At 40.2% G+C, this 22,165-nt stretch overlaps 1 protein-coding gene across 1 annotated transcript; it reads right to left on the bottom strand.

The window, feature by feature from the left end:
• Positions 1-18,905: 18,905 nt before the first annotated feature.
• Positions 18,906-20,612, bottom strand: LOC120526954 (piggyBac transposable element-derived protein 4-like). Its single transcript, XM_039750055.1, has one exon. The coding sequence runs from the start codon at positions 20,610-20,612 to the stop codon at positions 18,906-18,908; it is 1,707 nt and encodes a 568-aa protein (XP_039605989.1).
• Positions 20,613-22,165: the final 1,553 nt, after the last annotated feature.

Here is a 22,165-nt window from a genome sequence, read left to right as displayed (position 1 = left end):
ATATACAACTACAGTATTAAGAATATTTGCAAGTGCATGATATAAATAGCAATAAATAACTCCAAAGTACCAGCAAGTTTCAATCAGGCCAATCAAAGAAAAGGGCATCACAAAGAAACCTGATAAGAAATCGGCCGCTGCAAGTGAAAGGATCAGAAGATTAGTCGGCGTGTGCAGCTGAACAAAATGAGAAATAGAAATGATGACAAGAAGATTTCCAAAGACTGTCAAGAAAAGCAAAAGACACGAGAAAGTGTAATAAAGTCCAAAAACTTCAGCTTCATAAATCCCTTTATAACAAGATGTATTACTGTGAGGAAAGCAAAGGACAAGTTTCACTTCTTTAAACTCCATGTCTGCCCCTGACTGAGCCGTCCTGCCTGCACACTGAGATGTTTATACACTGAGGCCCTGCGACTGCCATATTCTCTCTGCTGACGTAATTCACATGAGGCGTCTCTCTGCTGTGTGTGCTTCACAAATTCTCTCAGGATGTTTGTTTGTTCATTTCAGTTCTTACTCACTAACGAGTTCATCAAATCTCAGATGTCTTCATTATATTTGTTTGTCAGGAGCCGCTCAGGGCTGCGGTGGTCTCTCCTCACAGCTCCACAGTGGTCAGCTGCTGGCTCTCTGCAGTTTCCTTCTTCTCCTCTGTCTGCTGTTTTTGTTTTTTTGTTCTCAGTCACTTTGACTTTCTTTCATCATCACAGCGAGCAGCACATTAAATCAGCAGGTTCAGATGAGCTGAGGTTGTGCCCAGTGGTGGTCTGACACTCCATCCTGTGCTGTGCTGCTCAGAGCCCCTCTGACCCCTCATGGAGTGTGCTGGACCACCCTGTGCTCATGAGAGGCCCTCACACACACACACACACACAGTGTACACTAACAGCTGTGTGTTTTTGTCTTTTCCGGACCCTCACATTAAATTCCAGACAGTATTCCCCCCGTTGCTCTCTGTCAGTCTGACGTTGTGCTGATTGTCTTTCTCTGATTTACTGGACGTCTTTCTTTTCTTAAATCATCAAACACACAACATGCATTTCTCTGTGTCATTGGCAGCTAAACTCTCAGAATTCAAATGCAGGAGCGCTCACTGATGTGCTTTTTTATTTTGAAGACATTTGCTGTGTCACTGAGTTGTGTCGTGTTGTTGTCTTTCCCTCCTCATCATCACAAATAGTGAAGTGGTCCTCACCACAGAGGTGGTCTGTTAATACAAACTTCATGTGAGTCCCCCTCGTCTCTCCTTGTGTCACTGAAGCACCTTGTAATGTCACTTCTCACAAATTTATGTCATTAGTCCGCATACTGCAATGCATTTTTGGGGACAGCAGGTCATCAGGCTTCATGTTGTAAAGCAGCTCTGCACCCATCGTCACTGTGAATACACAATGGCAGGTCTGAAACTTAAAAGTAATGCATATGAGAAGACTTAAGTGTTATAATGGACTCATTCAGAAGCCATTAAGATGGTTAAGAGAATGTCAGGTTATATAGCGCCCTGATGTGTAGAGCAGATTACCCAGCTGTCAGTCCACAGATCAACATCAGTCAGTCAGTCAGCCATTGTCAAACCCACTACATCCTAACACAGGGTTACGGGGGTCTGCTGGAGCCAATCCCAGCCAGCACAGGGCACAAGGCAGGAACAAATCCTGGGCAGGGCACCAGCCACTGTAGGACACACACACACCAACCACACACTGGGGACATCTTCGGATCGCCAGTGCACCTAACCTGCATGTCTTTGGACTGTGGGAGGAAACCAGAGCACCTGGAGGAAACCCATGCAGACAGGGGGAGAACATGCAAACTCCATGCAGGTAGGACCCGGGAAGCGATCCCAGGTCTCCTTACTGTGAGGTAGCAGTGCTAAAACTGCGCCACCGTGCTGCCCCAGATCAGCATCAGTTCATACGAAATTTTTCCTGTCCACTAAACAGCAGGTCAGCCCATTATATCCACCGTAATTAAAGTTTCTGTGTGTTCTGTTCATCCAGTTGCTTTTTCTCAGCCATTCCAACAGATGGCACTTCGTTAACCTTTTTAGTGGTAAATTGCATTAGATTTGTCATTGTAATAGATGGCATATAACAAACATTAACACTGCTTGTACCAATCCTGTACTAAATGGCGTATCACAGAGACATAGCAATGTGGCAGACACACTGCAGTGCAAACATTAACGCTGAATAGATCCAACAGAGAGTAACTGACAGACGGACAGAAATCAGTTTATCCACCCTAATAAAAGGAAAAGATTCTGTGTGTCTTTGTATCTGTGTGTCCATCTGGTTGCCATGTCTCTGTCATTCCAACATATTTGTAGTAATTCAATTCATCACATTTGTCATTCCAACAGATGGTTGTACCAAATGGCATATAACAGAGACATGTGAAGTGTCTGTCTGTGTTTCTGTGTATCTCTGTGTCTGTCAGGTTGCTCAATTTCTGTTATAAGACATTTGGTATGGGATTCATAAAAGTAGTGCTAATTATTGTGATGTACCATCTGTTGAAATGACAAATGCAGTAAACCTTCTTGCTACCTGAATTACAAAAACACAAACAAACAGAGAATAACTGCTAGACGGACAGAAACTGGCAGCTGTATCTCAAAACCAATAAGCTTCTATTAGGGAAAAGGATCAAATGTATAAATGTATGACGAGACAGTGTGAAAAACTCAAAGCTAAGGAAGTCAGGGGCAAAAGAAATCAAGATGTGACGCACCAGACCAGGGATGATGAATTTCATGAGGATGTGAATGTGTAAATTATTAAGGACGTCTGGGCACACACAATACTCATAAAGTAGAAACGCCAGAGGAACACGGGGAGTGAAATCATAAGAATATCATGGCCATTGTAACAGTGCGGGCCCAGGAGACACCAAAAACAACCAGAGCCAGACTACAGTGTGATGTTCAGAGTCAGAGGGTATGAAGTCAAAGGGACAGGGAGCCCCAAATCTTATTACAACTCATGAGATGGATCATTCATAGAGGCTGAAAGAGCGAGGGGCCTTGTCAACGATGATTGGTTATGGAGCAGGTCCTTGGAAGAGTCTGAACTCTTTGGGATGAGCCGCAGCTGCTTTGACTCATTGCCTTCATTTGTGTCTTTGATGCATCAATTAACTCAGAAGAACTGTTTGTGAAATACAGGAGAAGGCTGTGTGAGATGGTTGCTCGACTCTATCAAGGCTGTGTTTCCTTCATTGAAAATAGAAAAAACATTTTCACATATATATAAACTACTTTTAAACAGTGATGACAGGCAGAGAGTTCTTCAAATCTAAACATAATTCCTTTATTAAAGGTTTAAGTTTCACTGTTTTATAGAACTGAACAAAGTTGTTATCTGAAGGATTAATTGTGTTGTATTCTGTATGAGGTGTGCAGCTGCGGCTAATGAGATTTCACAAATATTCACAAATGTCGTTCTGAAGGAGCAAATCAGCTGTTTGTGAAAGTCAATGACCGTTTCCATTGTCTTAGTGGTGTTGAGCACCAGGTTGTCGGAAGCCCACCAAGACACAAGAAGAGACTCCTCCTTTCTGTAAGGTCTTTAGTTATCATTTACAGATGGTAGGATTCAGTTCATTCTGTGGAAGTTTAGTTAACAACAGTTCATGAACAATGGTGTTAAAAGCTGAACTCAAGTCTACAAACGCTATTCTGGCGTAAGTTCCTTTACAGTCCAGCTGCTCCAAGTACAAAGTGAAGACCCATGTTGAGAATATCGTCCACAGATCTACTTGTTTGATATGCAAACTGAAGGGAGTTGAGGTCAGTAACAGTTATAGACTTAAGATGGGTTAGAACAAGCATTTCAAACATGGTTATTGGAACTGCTGTAAGAACAATAGCCCTGTAATCACTGAGGCAGCTAATTTTATCAGTTTTGGGAACAGGAACAAATATTAAAAAATTAAAGCAATCTGGAACAATACACCACACAAGAGACTAGTTAAAGATATAGAAAGAGTACAATTTCCAGTGCACTGGGTACACAAGTCAAATACAAGACCATCTTGAAATAAGATAGGGGCTTCGAGTTTGAGGCTTCACGTAATTTTTAGCAAAAGTGGACAGTTAGTACGTGGAACAAAGATGACTGTTGATGTCATTCCAAAAAGGAAAATGAAAAGGGAGGCACTGTTAACACTAGAATTACCAGAGCCAACAAAAAAACTTGTAATTCCGGCCAACCTTAAATCCCTTCGCCCCTCTCCATCAGCATCTGTTGTCTTGTAAATGTGTCGATAACCCCAAGCAGCAAGCAGCCTGCTATACCATCCCCCCCCACCGCATCAGCAGTTCTTGCCTTGATTGATTATCTGGGAGTGAGCTACCCAGAATTGTAAGGGGAAATAATTTGATTTGTGTGTCTTGTGTCTACAGCACTCTATGTAAACACATTGTTAAAACAGAAACGATTTTTCATGTTTGGGTAATAAATGACAAAATGTAGACATGGACTGCATGATGTGTGAAGGCTGATGGCCAAATATCAAATCCACACTTTCACAAAAGGTGCAAGGATGATACAACAGCTTCCATGGTGCAGTGGTTGGAACTGACGACTTATAATCCAGATGTCATGAGTTCAAAACCAGCTCCTTGGCAAATTTAGTGCTTTAAGCAGTGAGCTACTATTATTGTTAATATTATACAATAAAAACATACATTTGATTTGTGTCTGTAACAGCCGGTGTAAATTTATAGTACTTGTAAAAGTTTTTTTTTTCACTTTTATTCTCTCAGTCAACACTCAGTCTCCACATTTTGGTGAACGGTGCTGTTTCTTTTGTACTCCAGCACATGCAAAGGAAAGAATAGTACAGAGATGTCAGTTCTGCGCTATATGGAATCATCAAATTCAAATGTTAACAGTTCACACACACCCAAGGACCGTCCTTTCTATATTTATGACATGTGTGCCTGTTGTAATGTACACACTTCTCTCTGTGCTGTGGTTACTATCACACTGAAGGGGCTGGGGAGCAGCGGTCTTGGAACAGAAGCCTGTCGATGTTGCATCTCCTTTTGGTTTATCCATCGCCTTTTCTTGTAAGAAGTGACAACAAAGCTCTTTTGCAAGGTGAGCCATGAACACTCTTCTTTTCTCAGTGGCCCCCGTGCATTCCTTGTACAGTACATGTGCGTTGATCGCCTCCGAATCAAGCGTGTTATAGCACAAGCAACCAGCCATCTGTGGGCTCCTGCTGCACTGAATAAGCTCACGCCTTCTGGTGTACGATGTCAATGCAGCACCGGGCAAAAAAGAAAGAGACAAATATATGTGACATTTTGAAGAAATCATTTTATGACCTGAATAGTACCAATCAGATAATATCGTCAACAAGAATAGCCAATGAGCCTCTGAGTCTGAAGTTGTGGGGTAGCAAAGGGTCAATGGCTGCTCTAGGTTAACAGCTTCTTGGCTGCATATGAAATTTATATAAGCTTCATCCTCCCTCATGCGTGACTTTCTCTAAGATATGAGAGCTGGCTGAGTGTTGGTCTTGTTTGCTGCCCTATGTTTGAGTTCGGATGGGCACAGGCTGCAAAATGACTTCAGTTCACAGACAGGCAATGCATGCTTATCATCACACCTGCTGTGTCCCATCTCTTTTATTAAACACGAGCTGTTGGCCGTACAGAAGAAATGAGTAAAGCTGAGGCAGCCTGCTGATGTCAATACGTATCAAATATAAACTGAATATAAAAATCACAGCAGGCCTTTCAGTGAGTATCACAGGTCAGACTGTAAAAACTAACAGCAGTGCTGAAGATCACAAATAACAGCAGCTTGGGGCGCACTGCAGACTGTCTGTGTGTGTTGGTGGTAACCAGTTACTTGTTTAAAAACACACAGTGATGATTAAAGAGTCCCCTGGGGTTCATTAAGAGCAACAAAGAACATCTGACAGTAAGGAGATGGCAGGGAGGCTGCTGTGATCCCTCTAGAGACTTTTTAAATATCACCTGCAAACGTCTGTGGTCAGGTACAACAGTCTTAACATGTCTGTGGGTAAACATGGAATTGTTTCGCAAAATAAAATGAAATTTAAGAAGAGGAAGACTGATTACTGCTTTCCTAATAGTAATGCATCTTGTCTGAAATTAATTTATGAAACAGAAATCCGTGTATTTTTAATATTTTCTTTGTTCTTTTGATCTCCGTCACTATGTCGTCATTTCTGTCTTTCATTTTCGCAGCTCCACATGCAGACTAATTTTTTCATCCTTTCACTCTTAGTGATTGATTTCTTGGTGGGTTTGTTTGTGTTGCCCTTTTCTTTGATTATTCAGATTGAAATCTACTGGTATTTTGGGGTCATTTACTGTTACGTCTATCAGACACTTGCTAACATGTTTGATGTGGCCATTGTTACTCATTTGGTGTTAATATCAATTGATCGCTACATTGCTGTTTGAAATCCATTCTTTTATGGTTCAAAAATAACTGTGAATATCACAAAGATCAGCATTGTACTGATGTGGTCGTATTCATTTATATTGACATCCATCTGTTTAGATTTAGGTGATTTTGAAACAGGGATTTGTGAGCAAAGCTGTATAATATATAGACATGCGTATTCAGCAATTGGTGTTTTAATATTCTTTTTTATTGTCCCATATTCAGTTATGATATGCACATATACAAGAATATTTATAGTTGCCACAAGGCATTGTAAAGCCATTAAATGTTTGATTGAAAAGACACAGTCGGTAGAGAGCAGCCATTCAAACACACCTAAAGCGTCTGAAGACCCTTGGACTGGTGGTGGGCGTCTTTATGGTCTGCTGGTTAGTTTGTTCGATTTTTGTGTTGTTGTTACTTCTTATATCTTACATGAAATAAGGAACTTTTTAATATTAGTCAGTGAGGTGAGCTTTGCATTTATTCCAGTTATTTATGCTTTTTTATCTTTGGTTCGGAAAAGTATCTAAAATAATCTAGAATTTTAAAATATGTCACCCTGCTTCTTCAGAGATTCATTTATTGTAAGGTTTAAAACATAATGACAGTGCACAGTAATATTTGGTGCTGACAATTTGTATTTATTTGTGTTTTACAGTACATGATGCATTATATGTAATTATAATCAGCTTTCTCAACTTCTAGAAGTTTCTTCTCATATTATTATTATCAGTGTATTCTGATTGTGTTTCTTACTGCACATCAATATTCTTTATATGAATTGAGTTTAAGTCTTAAAATGTCTTATACTCAGCCCCATAATAAACCAACAAGATGGCTAAGCACTGCTGTGACTTCTGCTCTGCTCTGTCAGATTTTGTCTGTAAATCATCTGACATGTCGGTGAGCTGATTTGTTATAAATGACGTTGAAATCCCCGCCGATGTGTTCCTGGCACAAGTTGCTCCTGGTGGGTTACTGCCCAGTGCTGCCAGCCGACACAGACGTTTATTTGAAAAATGAGATTAGAAAATGGAAGGAAGAAAACGATAAAAAAGGACATCGGTGAAATGGTGAAGTATCTGGTAATGTAAAATTATTAAATAGGAAACGCCTTTATTTATCATTACAACAATGCTTTCAAGTTAGAGTTTTTAAGTTAAGGGTCTTGATTCTTTAGTTGTATTTTATTAATCTCAGGCAGTGCTTTGACTATCGACTGAACATTCTAACTTTGGACATTAATACTTTTGATTCAGTGATCTTATTTCAGGAGTATTATGAGTGTTAACATGAAATGTCATTTTATATATTACCCCTCATCAAGGCTAATATCATACTTGATACTTTATTTCATATGTTTATACTTTCTTTCATTTTTTTTTATTTTTTTAACGCGTTGTTATCATTATCATTTGTATGATGCTGATGCCATTTTGAGGCTAAAGTTCTCAAGTTCTCCTATCGGTTGCACTGAACTTCTTCACTTTTCAGCCCTGCCGTTTCTCTCTGCCGTTTATTCTTGTTATTTATGCTCAGATAAATATTGTGTAGGTTCACATGTTTTCCTTTTGATAGGCACAACACAAATTGTTCAGGTGTTCTTTCTCTTTCATTTGTCAAATGGCTGCTGGGTTGTTGTAGAGCACAATGGTTCCTGCTACTTCATACACAGAAAGTATAAGAGAGTTAAAAATCTAATGACACAATTCAGAGGTGTGTGCTCAGTTGTGTGTTTTGATATTTTATTTCTTTTTAATGAATGCTTTAGTGAGGATTTGAACACAAGTGTCTTTAAGTGATCATTAACAAAGACCTGACGCTTGATATCCGTGTGTTTAGATAAACCTCAGCATGTTGATTTCAAACACGTGAAAGTTCTTTGTGTCAAGTCGTGTCACTAATCTGAGACAGTGCTGTGACTGTCCACTCAGATTCTAAATTTGATTCAGCTCATCGTATTTCATGATTGTGATGTCTGTTCAAGTGAAATGCCATTATATAAATACACACGGCAGAAGTCATTTTGTGTTAAATTCCTTGACTTTGCTCTCTGGTGTCAGTTCTCGTCTCAGGTCTCTCCAGTTTGCACTGAGCTTTATTTTATTTATTCCCTTGACGTCTTTTCTTTTCCCCTAACCACAGACTGACGAGTTGCAGGTTACACAATCTGCTGCACTGTGAAGTTGTTGGAAGTGTCTCCCTTCCCAGAATTCACTTTTCTGGCCTGGTGCACTTGTATTGATTATCAATTTGTCTTTGTAGTGTTGATGCAACATACGAGGAGAGCACAAAAAATAAAAAGATCAAATTAGAGACACTTTAACATGATTTTCTTTTGTTTTTTATCTTGTTCTTTAAATTGTTAAAAGGGTTATAGAATCATTTATTTTTTACCTTATTAATGCTGTATGATTTAACTGTAAGCGCACTTTCCATGGCGATGCTCGTCTGCACACAGAAGGAGGACGTGCGGCTGCTACAGGCAGAGGGCCGTTTCACACTGCATGAATATTCATACACATTTAAATATGTCGTATGCATGTTTTTAGAATTAGATTTGAAATAAGATTAAACATACATTTCCCTTAATACAGAGTAACATACATATTTGTAAATACATTGTGTATAAGACTACTGTGTGTTTGCTTTGTGTTTCGGAAATATCACGTCTGGCTTTTGTTAATAAAACACAGGCTTCCCAATGAGTCCAATTTATTGGTGTCAGCACATGCAGGGTGTGATGTACTCCATGCTAAAACAACTTGTTACATTTTCTTTTGCCCTTTTCACTGCGTGTTTTATCGTAGAAGGGTTTTTGGGGTGACTTTTCCCAACAACATGAGATATTTTTATTCGCACCCCCAGATTTTTTGTTACGTAGACCCTCACACATGTCCCCCATTTAACTTCATAATGACTTCAGCTGTGTGCATTTATGTAATGGCATTTCACTTGAACAGACACTACAATCATGAAATTTGGTGCACTGAATCAAATTTAGGATCTTATTGGTGAATCATAGCATTGTTTGGGATTTGTGACATGACTTGAGAAAGAACTTAACGTGATTGAAATCAACATGCTGACATTTATCTAAACACACTGATATAATGTATCCGGTATTTGTGAATGATCACTTAAAAAGACACTTGTGTTCGCAGCGGTGTTAATTTTCTTATTTTTACCACCCCGAGGTATCCTGTATTTACCCAACTCGAGGAGTTTCTATTACAGTATATGCAAGCATATATAAACATGAGCGGTAAGAAAGAAAAGGAAAAGAAATCCAAAGCTACACCAAAGCCTAGACAGGCGTCAAGTCCAAGTCCAACGTCAAGGTGTGGCCTTACAGAGACTGACCTGGGAAAGACAGGTGAAAACACAGACTTCCTGGGACCCCAGGCCACTGCACTGTCTCCAGTCAAGAGCAAAAGTGGGAGCGAATGTGCAAGTGATGCAGGTCACGATAGCTTGTTGATTCCAGAAGATCCATTGAAACTGGAAATGGCCTTGCCTTCCGCGTTTTTGTTTACTCCTCACGAGACGGGAGCATCAGCTGTAACAGGGCTTGTCACTGAAAGCCCGAAACGATCTGTCTGAACTGAAGGTAATGATCACTGCAATGGCCATGGCCACCAGGAGAAGTGTTTAAATAATCGATTTGAGGCAATAGTACAGACTCTACAAAGGACCTGTTCCATAACCGATCATCATTGGCAAGGCTCCTCACTCTTACAGCCTCCATGAATGATCTACAGACCACCGCTTTGATTGTTCTAAGGTCCTAGCGGTATACCTAGCGGTATCTTTTTTATCTGTCTTCTCATTGCCCATCTCTGCCTCATATCTTCAAATGCTCAGGCAATTCCCAGTAAATATAATCCCTCACTCCTGGTATGTCCTCATTCAGCTTAAGCCAAGCTGTCAGGGTGGTATCTCTCTCTCTGTACTCCTATCCAATGTGCGTACTTTGTTTTCCTCTCTAAATACAATGTGATGCTCCCTGGTCAAGTCAACTGCTGACTGCATTATTGTATGTGAATGCTCAGAGGTATCAAATCCAAACCACTACCACACTGCCTCGGAGGTGCTGATATACCGAGAGTTCACGAATTGCCTAATTTCATCATCATCAATAGTAGTGTCTCTCTAATGACAATGTTGACACAATCATGTGCCTTATATGTGTATCTGAAGACGTACTTCGCACTTTTCACTGTAGCACAGATCTCTACGTTACAGGTTGTAATTTACTAACCACTCATTCTTCGCTGTCCTTCCAGTAATCTTCACTCTTCATCACTGCCTATTTTTCAGATAATCATCAACACTGGCTGATGTCTCCTCCTATTATTCCTTTAGGAAATTCTTTGAGCATTGACCTTCTATCATAAATGGATCTGACAAATTCAAATGACCACATGGATTGTGGATCACATTTATAACTTTGATCGCAAGACGGAGAGGGTCTTGTGCAGGGTCTGCCAGCTCAGCACTTACCAGCCTGTTGATAACATCATCTCTCAAACTCAATAACGTGGACTTTGTCACAATTACTCTTAGTATCTGCTTCTGCATGATATCATCGATAATCTCCTTTAGCTGAAGCTGAAACACTCCTACATTTCCTTGTCTTTGGCCTCTGGCCTGGCCCTAGAGTTTTATAATCTCCTGCCACCGCAGATTACACATCAGTGTAGGTCAAAGGTCAGGTGGCCCCAATCTACACCAATGAAATCGTGTCCTGATAGGAAGAATACAGATGTGCAATCTGCCGAGGGGTCCAGGGTCCTCCTGGTCTGTTCTGTTTATTGTTAACATTCCTGACTTGTATCTAACTTGTGAGAAATAAAGAGCGGCTCCCACAATCTTCACCAAAGGAAGCGTTTGGTCTGGTCATTTGAAAGGTGGGCTATGACGGGTAGGGTCTTAAATACAAAGTAAATTTTGTTTGTTCAAAAATAAAAATGCTGATAATACAATTTATGTAATTGTTCTTTTCAAAACACTGAAACGGACATTACACAATGAAACAGAATATTACATATCCATCAATGATGGCAGTACTGTAGTTAAATATTCTGTGAAAATATATACTGTATAAAGGGATGACATTATCTTTATTAACATTTTATGTGTAAAGCCTTTAACACAGAAACACAGTACAGTAGGTACTGAAGTCTTTTTGATATTATAAAGTTTAAGTTATTATATAATCTTTTACTTTTCAAACAACAAATGCTGAACTTTATAAAATGTCACTATGAAAGTTTTTATACTTTTCAAACCCTTGGTCATGCGCAGTGGTAAGAACTACAAGGCCTTGACTGGCAAGGTAAAGACAATTAATGGAGAACCGCTAAGTTGTACCCGTGTGAAAATGTCCGCTACGTCAGACTTGCTTTCTCATGTAAACGTGAAACTACGTGAAATGAGTGGCAGAGCTAATCACAGCCCCAAGATGTAGAGTTGATTCACAAATGAGTGTGTGTGCCAGAGGATGGACTGCTTCTCTGCCCAGGGTTGGGTCTGATCAGCCATTTGAAGTGGCTGGGAAAGACTTGTCCTCTCACTCCAATGCAATTGTTATAAGTGACTTGTAAAATGTGACTAATGTCCTGGATTGTTCTGATTGGGACTTGTGCTTTACAAATGGTGCTGAATGCTGTATGGCTGAGGAGAGAAGAAGAGGATTCTGACAGCATTATGGAACCACCTCAGGATGGAGAGACATCACAGGGCACAAATGTCCAAATGACTTCAGCTCTAATTGAGACCAGTACAATTAAATAATAAATACAAATCTTCAACAGACAGAGTACCATTTTTACAAAGGAAAATTTAGTGAAAAACTATGAATATTTATTCCTTTGTAAGTAGAACATTGCAACATTTGAAACATTTTGACGAGAACAGGCCATTCACCCAAAAAACATTGACAGTTCTTTCAACATTATTCCTCCAGAGTAACATCAGGTCGAGTCTTGAAGGCCCCTAAAGTTCTATCCTCTACCAGACTGCTTGGTGAATTATACGTAGTGTGAGAATAATTTAGAGGTAGCAAGAGATTAATATTCTGGTTTGCAGTGCATATTGAAAACTGTAAGCATTTGTTTAAGAAATGTCATGAAGAGAGCTACTGAAATGGTTAAGTAAATTAAAGATAATAATGTGCTGGGAGAAGGTTGATGTAATACACAAAATGTACCAGGAGCTGATTAAGACATCAGCAGATGTCCTGCAAACAACAAGGGTGGACTGTTGTCACATACACAGGGATTTCAAGGGTAATAGCAAGAGACAGGAAAAGAACAAAAGTGTAGAAGAATAAATGTTTATTTGGGTGTAAGTGAACAAACCGATCAGAGCAAATATATGTGTGAATCAGCACTGTTCTGTAAATTAAGTTCTTTATAAAATAGACGTCTGCCCTGATTGTATTGACCATTCTGTAACAGACTGCTGTGATTTTTGCTCCCTTTTCAGCATTTACTGTAAAGAAATAAAAGACACAATGAACAAGATTCCTCCTGCCTGGTGCCTGGTTCCGGTCTCAAAGAGGTTTAATCAAACGTGTCCTAGTAGAGGATAAGTTTCTTTCTTTAATTAATGTTAATTTCTTCCACAGTTTTGGTGTCCAAATGTGAGGTTGTTTGATTCTTGCTGGAGAAAGACACCCGGCAGAATGGGGATATCAAGTGAAGCGAGGTCAACGAGATAGCTTCATTCAGTACGACTGCACCCAGCAAAACTTTAGGAGAGGCCCATTGATATCTGCATGGGACTGAAGACTCTGGAGGATGCGACCGTAGAACCAACTAGGGTAGGAGAAGGCTTGTTCATTTGTTCATTTACACTCTTCCTGTGTTTTAGACAGATCAGCAGCCATCTACACACCACATCGTAAACTCCCACTTCCTGTAGTTTGAAACCCAATGTCTCATGTGGTACCTTATCAAATGCTTTATGAAGACTGAATAAGTAACATCATTTCAACGGGTCTGATCATATCTTTTTGTTGTTTCCTCAAAGAATTCCAGCATATTAGTAAGACATGACCACCGTCGACTGAACCAATACTGATTTTTAGTATTTGCAAAGCATCTGCACTGATAGACCGGAAAGAAAAAAAAGTTACCAGCTGCCTGGAGCACAACTTCAAACAATAGAAGGTGCCAGTCCCATGCCACCGCTGCTTGGCACAGCCAATCAAAGAACAGGAACTCTATGAGAGCATAGGGATCAGGGCTGTAGACTTGGTGGCAGTCTTGTTTTGCGCTGGTACTTTGAAATGGTACATCGCTGGTTGAGCTTCTCAGTACAGGAAGTTAATGTATGCATTCTCACAGGATCTGTGATGACTTGGGGGGCCATCTCTGTCACTACCCGATCTGTGGTGCATAGTGAGGAGCACAGCAAGCTTAATCCAGCACAAGGTACAATGAATATATGCAGAACAAGCAAGTCCTTCCATAATATTCTCCTTATGGTCACTTAATGTACCCCTTATGGGGTGTAAATACATGTGGAGTACCAATCAGGTAGTGACATGCATGTTTACGTCGTAAATTATTCATCATGCGTGAAGCAGATCAGTCAGCAGCGTAAAGTGTAAGGTGGAGTCCGCTTAGAGTACTGGCCAGTGAATGGCAGTGATACACTCCTGGCTCTCATGTTTCCACACAGGACATGACCCAGGTGTCCCACTTTTGTTTGACAAAATGTAACTTTATATGATGACAGCTTGTGTGTTGAGAGCACATCACTGTAGCTCATCAGTATACTGTAGTGTATTAAGACTGGGTGTGTAAACTCAGCTGCGTCAAGTTCACGTTAAAGACTTTGTGAAAACACCACAGGCCTTTCACCGTATCCTTGAGGAATCAGTCCAGTGTGTTGGGTTTGAATAAGTCACAGCTGTCATGGTGGGCTAAACCTAAAAAGAATGAACTGCAGGCATTCACAGCTGTATAAATGACTGTGCCTGCTTGCAGAGATGCTATCCTGAGTGGTGGGCTTGTTATATTGGCCATGTTGTTGCTCATCTGACTGTTCATTGGACCACCCCAATGACTGTGGTCCTCCAAAATTGCATGGCATGTTGTTACTCCATTAAGGGGTTTGTTCTCAGTGTTGCACGTGATATCCCCTCACAATATTTACAGACATGGCCCCCTGTACACCAAACGTAGTACAAGGGGCTGCAGGCTCACATGATGTGGCTTACTTTCAAAAAGAACGAGCAGAATGGCTGACATCTTCATTTAGGACACGCTGTGATGTATTTCTAAGGGCATTCTTGACTGTCTTAGTAATTATTGTGTTGATTGGACCCTTTATACGTTTTATATTCGCATTTCAAAGCCACTAGAAGAACAGCACATGAGACAGAAGTTCTACAACTACATCATCGACTTCAATGAACCTCATTGCTTAAACTGTACATCCATCCATTATCCAACCTGTTATATCCTAACTACAGGGTCACGGGGGTCTGCTGGAGCCAATTCCAGCCAACACATGGCACAAGGCAGGAAACAAACCCCGGGCAGGGCGCCAGCCCACCGCAGGACGCACACACACCAGGGACAATTTAGAAACGCCAATCCACCTAACCTGCATGTGTTTGGACTGTGGAAGGAAACCCATGCAGACACGGGGAGAATATACAAACTTCATGCAGGGAGCACCCTGAAAGTGAACACGGGACTCTTAACTGCGAGGCAGCATCGCTACCACTGCACCACCGTGCCGCCCCTAAACTGTACGTTTTTAATGTAATTCTTATGAACGGAGACATTGTGGAAGGTGATACTAATTCCTTACAATAATGTAATTCTTACTACTCCTCCTGCCATTCATTATGAACTTTTATTCAAGTCTGAAGTGTACTGATAAAGCTTGAAAGGTCTTTATTGTGTAAGAAACTGGAAGGCGGGGTGTGTGTTTTACAAGAGGTGTGTAAGAAGTCCTGTAAGCGCTGGTGTGGTTATAAGGCCACATGTAACTGGGATAAGGTGAGGAACCTGCATTATTAAAAATCACGTGTAAGTAATCTGTAATGTGTTACCTCACCGTTCTTGAGATTGTCTTGCAGACTTTATTACTGTATGTTCAGCTTATTAACATAAATTTGGCAATTTCTTAAATACAGAAACAGATGATTTCCGCAGGAGAAGGACTGATATGATTGGTTGAGCATTTGTCTCTGGAAATTGATTTTGTGGACACTTCCACCTGTGCCTGCTGGGAGTGATGTGTGTGTGTGAAGTAAAGACACTCGCAGGCTGACAAAGAGCAGTGGACTTGTGCAGACTAGAAAATCCTTAAGTGTTACCCGTTTAACAGTTTACAGGTTTACTTAACCTGGTTATTCACGGGGAAATCTTCCTCTGATAACCCGGCATTTACATGGCGTTTTAGAGACCAGGGATCTGTGAATAACCGCATTATTGAGGTGCATAGCAACACACTCATGAGCTATAGAAGAAACTTGTATACTGAACATGTGTGAACAGTTTGATAAATGCCTCCATTTGTTAATTAATATTGTGGCCTGTGGTTCATCCAGAAATCGAAAGGGTAACACTTGAGTTTAGGTGGAATATTTAGGTTAAAATGAATTTATTACTCATACTAGCTGTGTGTGGTCTTCAGGACAAAAAGCAACCCAATGACTCCCCAACAGTTTTATTATATTAGTGAACTTGCACAGGTGTCAGCTAACTTGGCCGGGCAGGTTGTGTCTTATCTGAGATGGACGTGTAGTCGAGTGCAGCTGTGGCACAAATTGAGCTGGACAGGCAGGAACCGGTCTCAGGTAAACGTATGGCAGCTCGTTGTGTGAATGTACAACATACATGTAGTACAAAGCTGAGTTTGTCTTCTTCTGTTGAGTGAGAAGTGAGGGGCATGCAAGTGCTGAGAAACATTAAAAGTGCAGGCATGCGCCATCTTACAAAGGGCAAGTCACACTTATATAAGCTTCTACATCTTTACATCAACTCTCATGGCTATGGTTGATGTGAATGGAGTGGACTGCTCCACACACACACACACACACACACACACAGGTCTTTCGTTTATATGTGTCTAATACTGTTATGTACCAAGACCTTCATAATGGCGTCTTTTGGTCTACATAACACTTGCAAAGTGCCAGTAAATTGGCTCTGAGCAGCACTGAGTGCAGGACAGGATGGAGTGTCAGACCACCACTGGGCACATCCTCAGCTCATTATAAACCACAGATTTAATGTGCTGCTCACTGTTATGTTCGAAGAATGTTAAACTGTCCATAAAAAATAAAGAAACAAACAGGAGTTACAGGGAGAAGAAGCAAACTGCAGAGAGCCAGCAACTGGACCACCGTGGAGCTGTGAGGAGAAACAACTGAAGGCCCTGAGCTGCTCTGGACAAACAAAAATAATGAAGACATCTGAGATTTGATGAACTCATCAGTGAATTAGGAACTGAAATTAACAAATAAATGTAATACTTCAAAGAACAGCATTGTGCACAATTCTATAGAAACAGCCGAACTTAAATCTTTAACAAAGGAATTACATTTGGATGAGAACACACATATATATATATATATATATATATATATATATATATATATGGATCTTAACAATAACAGTTATAAGGACAGTTGTTCATGTTAATTGCAGTCTCAATTGTTAAAGAAATATTTTAAAAGGAGCATCCCACATGAAAATGAAAATATGAAAATATAACGATCTCATTAACTGACAGTGCATACCAATTTATAAACTTTATGTCCATTTGAGGTTAAAAAGAAAAAAAAAAGCAACACTTTATCCCCCGTGGGGAATCAAACAAAGCACGGCAAAGTTGCTGCGCACTGAATGGCAAGTCTTAGCGCGTTACACCACAGAAACTGTTATGTCAGCATTGAAGCTTTTGTGAAAGTGTTTATTTGATCTTTGGAACTCGGGCTTTACATATTCTATAGTTTATGCTTACATTTTGTAACATTTATTACTAAAATATGATAAAGTTTCTGTTTTAACAATGTGTTTAACACAGATTACTGTAGAAACGTAACACACATGAAATGCGTGTTTTCCAAATAACGATCTATTATTTCCACTCTAAAACTCCACTTCACTCCCAGGTAATCAACCAAGGCATGAGCTGGGAGAAGTTCGTGCACGTTCTAAGTCCGTGGGGGGATGGAATAGCCGGCTGCTTGCAGCTTGTCTTTATCAGTACATTTAAAAGACAAAAGACGATGGCGGAGAGGTTAGAATGGATTTAAGAAGCGATTTAAGGTGGGACGGATCTACGAGTTGTTTCGTAGGCTCTGGTAATTCTAGTGTTAAATGACTTACCAAGATAACTGAACACTTTCTGTGTATGAAGTAGCAGGAGCCATTGTGTTCTATAACAACTGTGCAGCCATTTGACAAATGCAAGAAAATACAAGCCAGAACAATTTGTGATGTGCCTTTCAAAAGGAATAAATGTGTACTAAAGCAATATTTATATGAGCATAAATAAGAACAAGTGAGAAACAGCAGGGCTGAAAAGTGAAGACATTCGGTGCAATCTGCAGAAACCCAAGAGCAGAACTTGACACCAGAGAGAAAAGGAATGTTAAGTGTGACAGTCGCTGTGATGTTAGTAATGACATTTCACTACAGTACACGTCAATATGTAATAATCAGGAATTAAGATGAACTGAATCAAATTGATTAATGTCAAAAAATAAGAATGTTCAGCAGATAGTTAAAGCATTGCTTAACCCTTTAACCGCCAACATCCTAAATATTCCCCACGCCGGGTGAAATCTGAACAATTTTCGTTTTTTTACTTTTTTACATTTATTCAAGCAGTATTTGCCACTAAATGTTGTGCAGTTTCTAGAAATGGGCAAACACGTAATAAAATCAATCAATCAATCAATCAACATTTATTTATATAGCACATATTCATACAAAAAAATGTAGCTCAAAGTGCTTTACAAAATGAATAGAAAAATAGAAGACACAATAAAAAATAAACATAAGTTAACATTAATTAACATAGAATAAGAGTAAGGTCCGATGGCCAGGGTGGACAGAAAAAACAAAAAAAAAACTCCAAAGGCTGGAGAAAAAAATAAAATCTGTAGGGGTTCCAGACCAAGAGACCGCCCAGTCCCCTCTGGGCAATCTACCTAACATAAGTCAAACTGTCCTCTTTGTATTTAGGGTTTTCATGGAAGGACCTGATGATGATGGTCACGTAGACTTCTGGCTTTTAGTCCATCAATGTTGGTACATCATGATGCTTTGAGTAGGTGGTGGTGGCGCAGGCCGCCACCACAAAGAAACCGGAAAAAGAAACAGAAGAGATAAAACACAAAAATGTACATTTTCTCAGGCTTATGGATTTAGTGTCTACTACAAAACGGAACAGTCAAAAGCTATCGAAGTAGTTCGGTCAATCATAGTTTCATTCCTAGTATTTGAGTTTGCTGTGCCACAGGCTAAAGCAGGGAACTGCACAAAGTCCTGGATTGCTGGGACACTTTGAGCAGAAGGTCTTGACGTCTCTACGTTGACCCTTCTTTGAACATACACGACAGCGTGCCTGTGGCTTGGTCCAAGTTGTTGTTGGTTCGAGTTTGTCCGGAAAGTGACGTTCTGTGAGCTTCACCACTGCTTCTACTCTATCTGCATGTTGTTCCTCACCAGAGAAAATGAAGTCTGCAATGACGTCATGTTCAAACTGGAGAAATGTTTTTGTGCCTCCATTTTTCTGGTACAGAATGTGAGCATTCAGCATTGCCATTTGGAGCAGATGAACTGATAACTTTTTATACCACTTCATAGTTTTTCTTGCAGCCGAATAGGGTTCCAATACTTGGTCCTGCTTGTCAACAGCACCCATGTTGCTGTTATATTCAATGATACATTGTGGCTTGTAACGGACATTAGTAGGTGATGGGCGTCCTCTTCTGCGGGGAGCCTCCTGCACAGACTCATTGTGCTGAGTTGTTAGCATGTGAACATTTTTCTTGTCTCGAAATTTCAGGCACAGCAATGGGCCACTGCGGTATGCAATGTGCTGGCCCAGTGCTGGTGCTGAATTGTGAACTTCTGGAGGGACCCTGTTAGAACAAATTGTGCCACATGCTGTAGTTTTACGATGATGAAGGTAATGGAACAGCCTACAACTGGAGTACCAGTTATCCATCCAAATGGTGTACCCATTGTCCAATAGTGGTAGGGCAAGGTACACAACAATCTTCTCTGAAAGTCCAAAGTCTTTACATTTGTCTGGCAACACTGCTGAAATACTACTCATAGGATCCTCTTTGCCAGTGTATACACAAAATCTATAAATGTAACCTGAATTCTCAGCTAAGCAAAACATCTTGATACCAAACCGTGCCCTTTTCAATGGTAGATACTGTCGAAACTGTAAGAGGCCCTTCCACAACAATAAACTTTCATCAACTGCAACTGACGGGCCTGGTATGTAGGACTGAAATGTTTCAAATAAATGGTCAATCAAAGGACGTAGCTTGAACAAGCGGTCACGGTTTGGATCTTTCTTATCTGGCTCATTGCTGTTGTCATTCAAATGAAAGAATTTCAGCAGCAAAGAGAATCGGTTACGTTTCATGATAGTAGCAAAAATAGGTGTTGCATACATAGGATCTGTAGACCAGTACATCTCAATATCAGGTTTTCTGATTATTCCCATCAACATCAAAATCCCAATGATTTTTTTCATTTCGTTTTCATCAGTGTCTACCCAAGCATGAACACGGGAATGTGGAGGTAAATTGGGATTTTTCTCAATAAACTGTGCTGCATACAGATTTGTTTGATGAACAAAATGTCTAATCAAGTCAGGTGACACAAACAGCTCATAAAACTGCTTAGCAGTGTAATTGTTTACATCAACAGTAAACCCACACGTTGCCTCAAACGGATACAGAAATGGTAGTTCACCACAGGCAGCAGTCCAGTTGAGATGCTGCGGATATACCCACTCATCGCTATCATCCGATGCGTCGTCATTCACAGTATCATGCAGCACACGTTGCTGATCATCATTGTCGCTAAAATCTTCTTCAGTACTGCTAAAATCGTGATCAGAATTATTGTCCAAAATCGCCTGCAAAACCTCACTTGAAGTTAGTTTACGTGTCGCCATATTCACAACTTTCACTTCCGAATCACAAAGTAAAGAACGGTTATTTCCGCCCAATACAACCATAGAGTTCTCGAAATACAATGTAGTAATAATACCCACGCCATACCGTTAGTTATACTACGCGCCAGGCATTCATATAACCATAAGCAAATGTGCCGGATAATTCTGGCAGTAAGGCGTCAGCAATAAAGCTACGATGCCAGATATATCCGGCAGAGGGCGGTTAAGAGGTTAAGATTAATAAAATACAACTAATAATTCATTTAAAGCATCAAGACCCTAACTTAATAACATCATTGTAATGATAAATTCTCATATCGGCTTTTCCTATTCAATCATTTTTGATTACTTGATGCTTCATCGTTTTATTGATTTTCTTTTTGTGTTTCTTTTTCTAACCTTATGTTTCAAATAAACAGTCGTGTCAAGTCTGACTCTGTCCTGGCAGCACTGGGCAGTAGCCAGCTGTGAGTGACTTGGGCCAGGAGGACACCGGCTGGGATTTCAACGTCATTTATAACAAATCAACTCACCGACATGTCAGACGATTTACAGACACAATCTGACAAAGCAGAGCCAAAGTCACAGCAGTGCTTAGCCGTCCTGTTGGTTTACTATGGGTCTGATTATCAGACATTTTAATAATTAAACTCAATTCATATAAAGAATATTGATGTGGAATAAGGAACACAAACAGTTCACCAGTAACCAGTAATATGAGAAACAAAAGAGTACAAATTATTAATACAGAGAATGCTTAATATATAAAATTGCTGACAATGTACACGTGTTCTGATGTGACTTTAGCTGCAGGTGGAAGCTCCTGTCGCACTTTACGCAACTGTTGTTACAGTTCTGCCTTTGTCCAGAAACACCTCCATAAGCTTTATGACCACAGTCTTGGAAAGTCTTTCTCCCGTGGGACGACTGGAATTTTTTCCTTAATAAGGAGTGGCATTGCACGTGTAGTTTGTCAGCAGGCCCGTGTCGATCAAACACAAGGAGCTCTGCAGTCTGCTTGTGACCTTACGCTGTAGGAAGATAAGTAAATAAATCAAGGTAAATAACATTCGATCTGGCTTTTACATAAGTAACATATACTTTTTTCTTATATAAAGACCATCACAAAACAGAATCGCAAATGGAATTTTTCAAGATACAGTACGTTGGAGAGCTCTGTAAGCCATGCTGTTTCGTTTAAGGACAGGTGTGGGGCAGACTGACTGGCAGGATGACGCCGAACCTCATCCTGTATCCAAACGGTGCCATCTTTCACCTTTATGCCTGGTGCAGCTTATATGTGAGTGGATGTTTCTTGTGTGAAGGGCTTCTGTTCTCTTTCTCTGATGTAGAACCCTCATCCTCATCTGAGTTCACCTCTGTTATAGGATGTCTTTATTTGAAAACAAGCAGTGTTAGATCAGGGGGAGCTTGAACACAACTGAGAGAATAAAACTGAATAATGAAACAAAATGCTAACGTTTACAAGTGCCATATATTTACATCGCTGTTACAGATGCAAATCAAATGTATGTTTTTATTCTATAATAGTC

This window comes from Polypterus senegalus, chromosome 3 (genome assembly GCF_016835505.1).
Source record: "Polypterus senegalus isolate Bchr_013 chromosome 3, ASM1683550v1, whole genome shotgun sequence".
Lineage (NCBI taxonomy): Eukaryota > Metazoa > Chordata > Cladistia > Polypteriformes > Polypteridae > Polypterus > Polypterus senegalus.
This window is presented reverse-complemented; position numbering and strand designations above follow the sequence as displayed.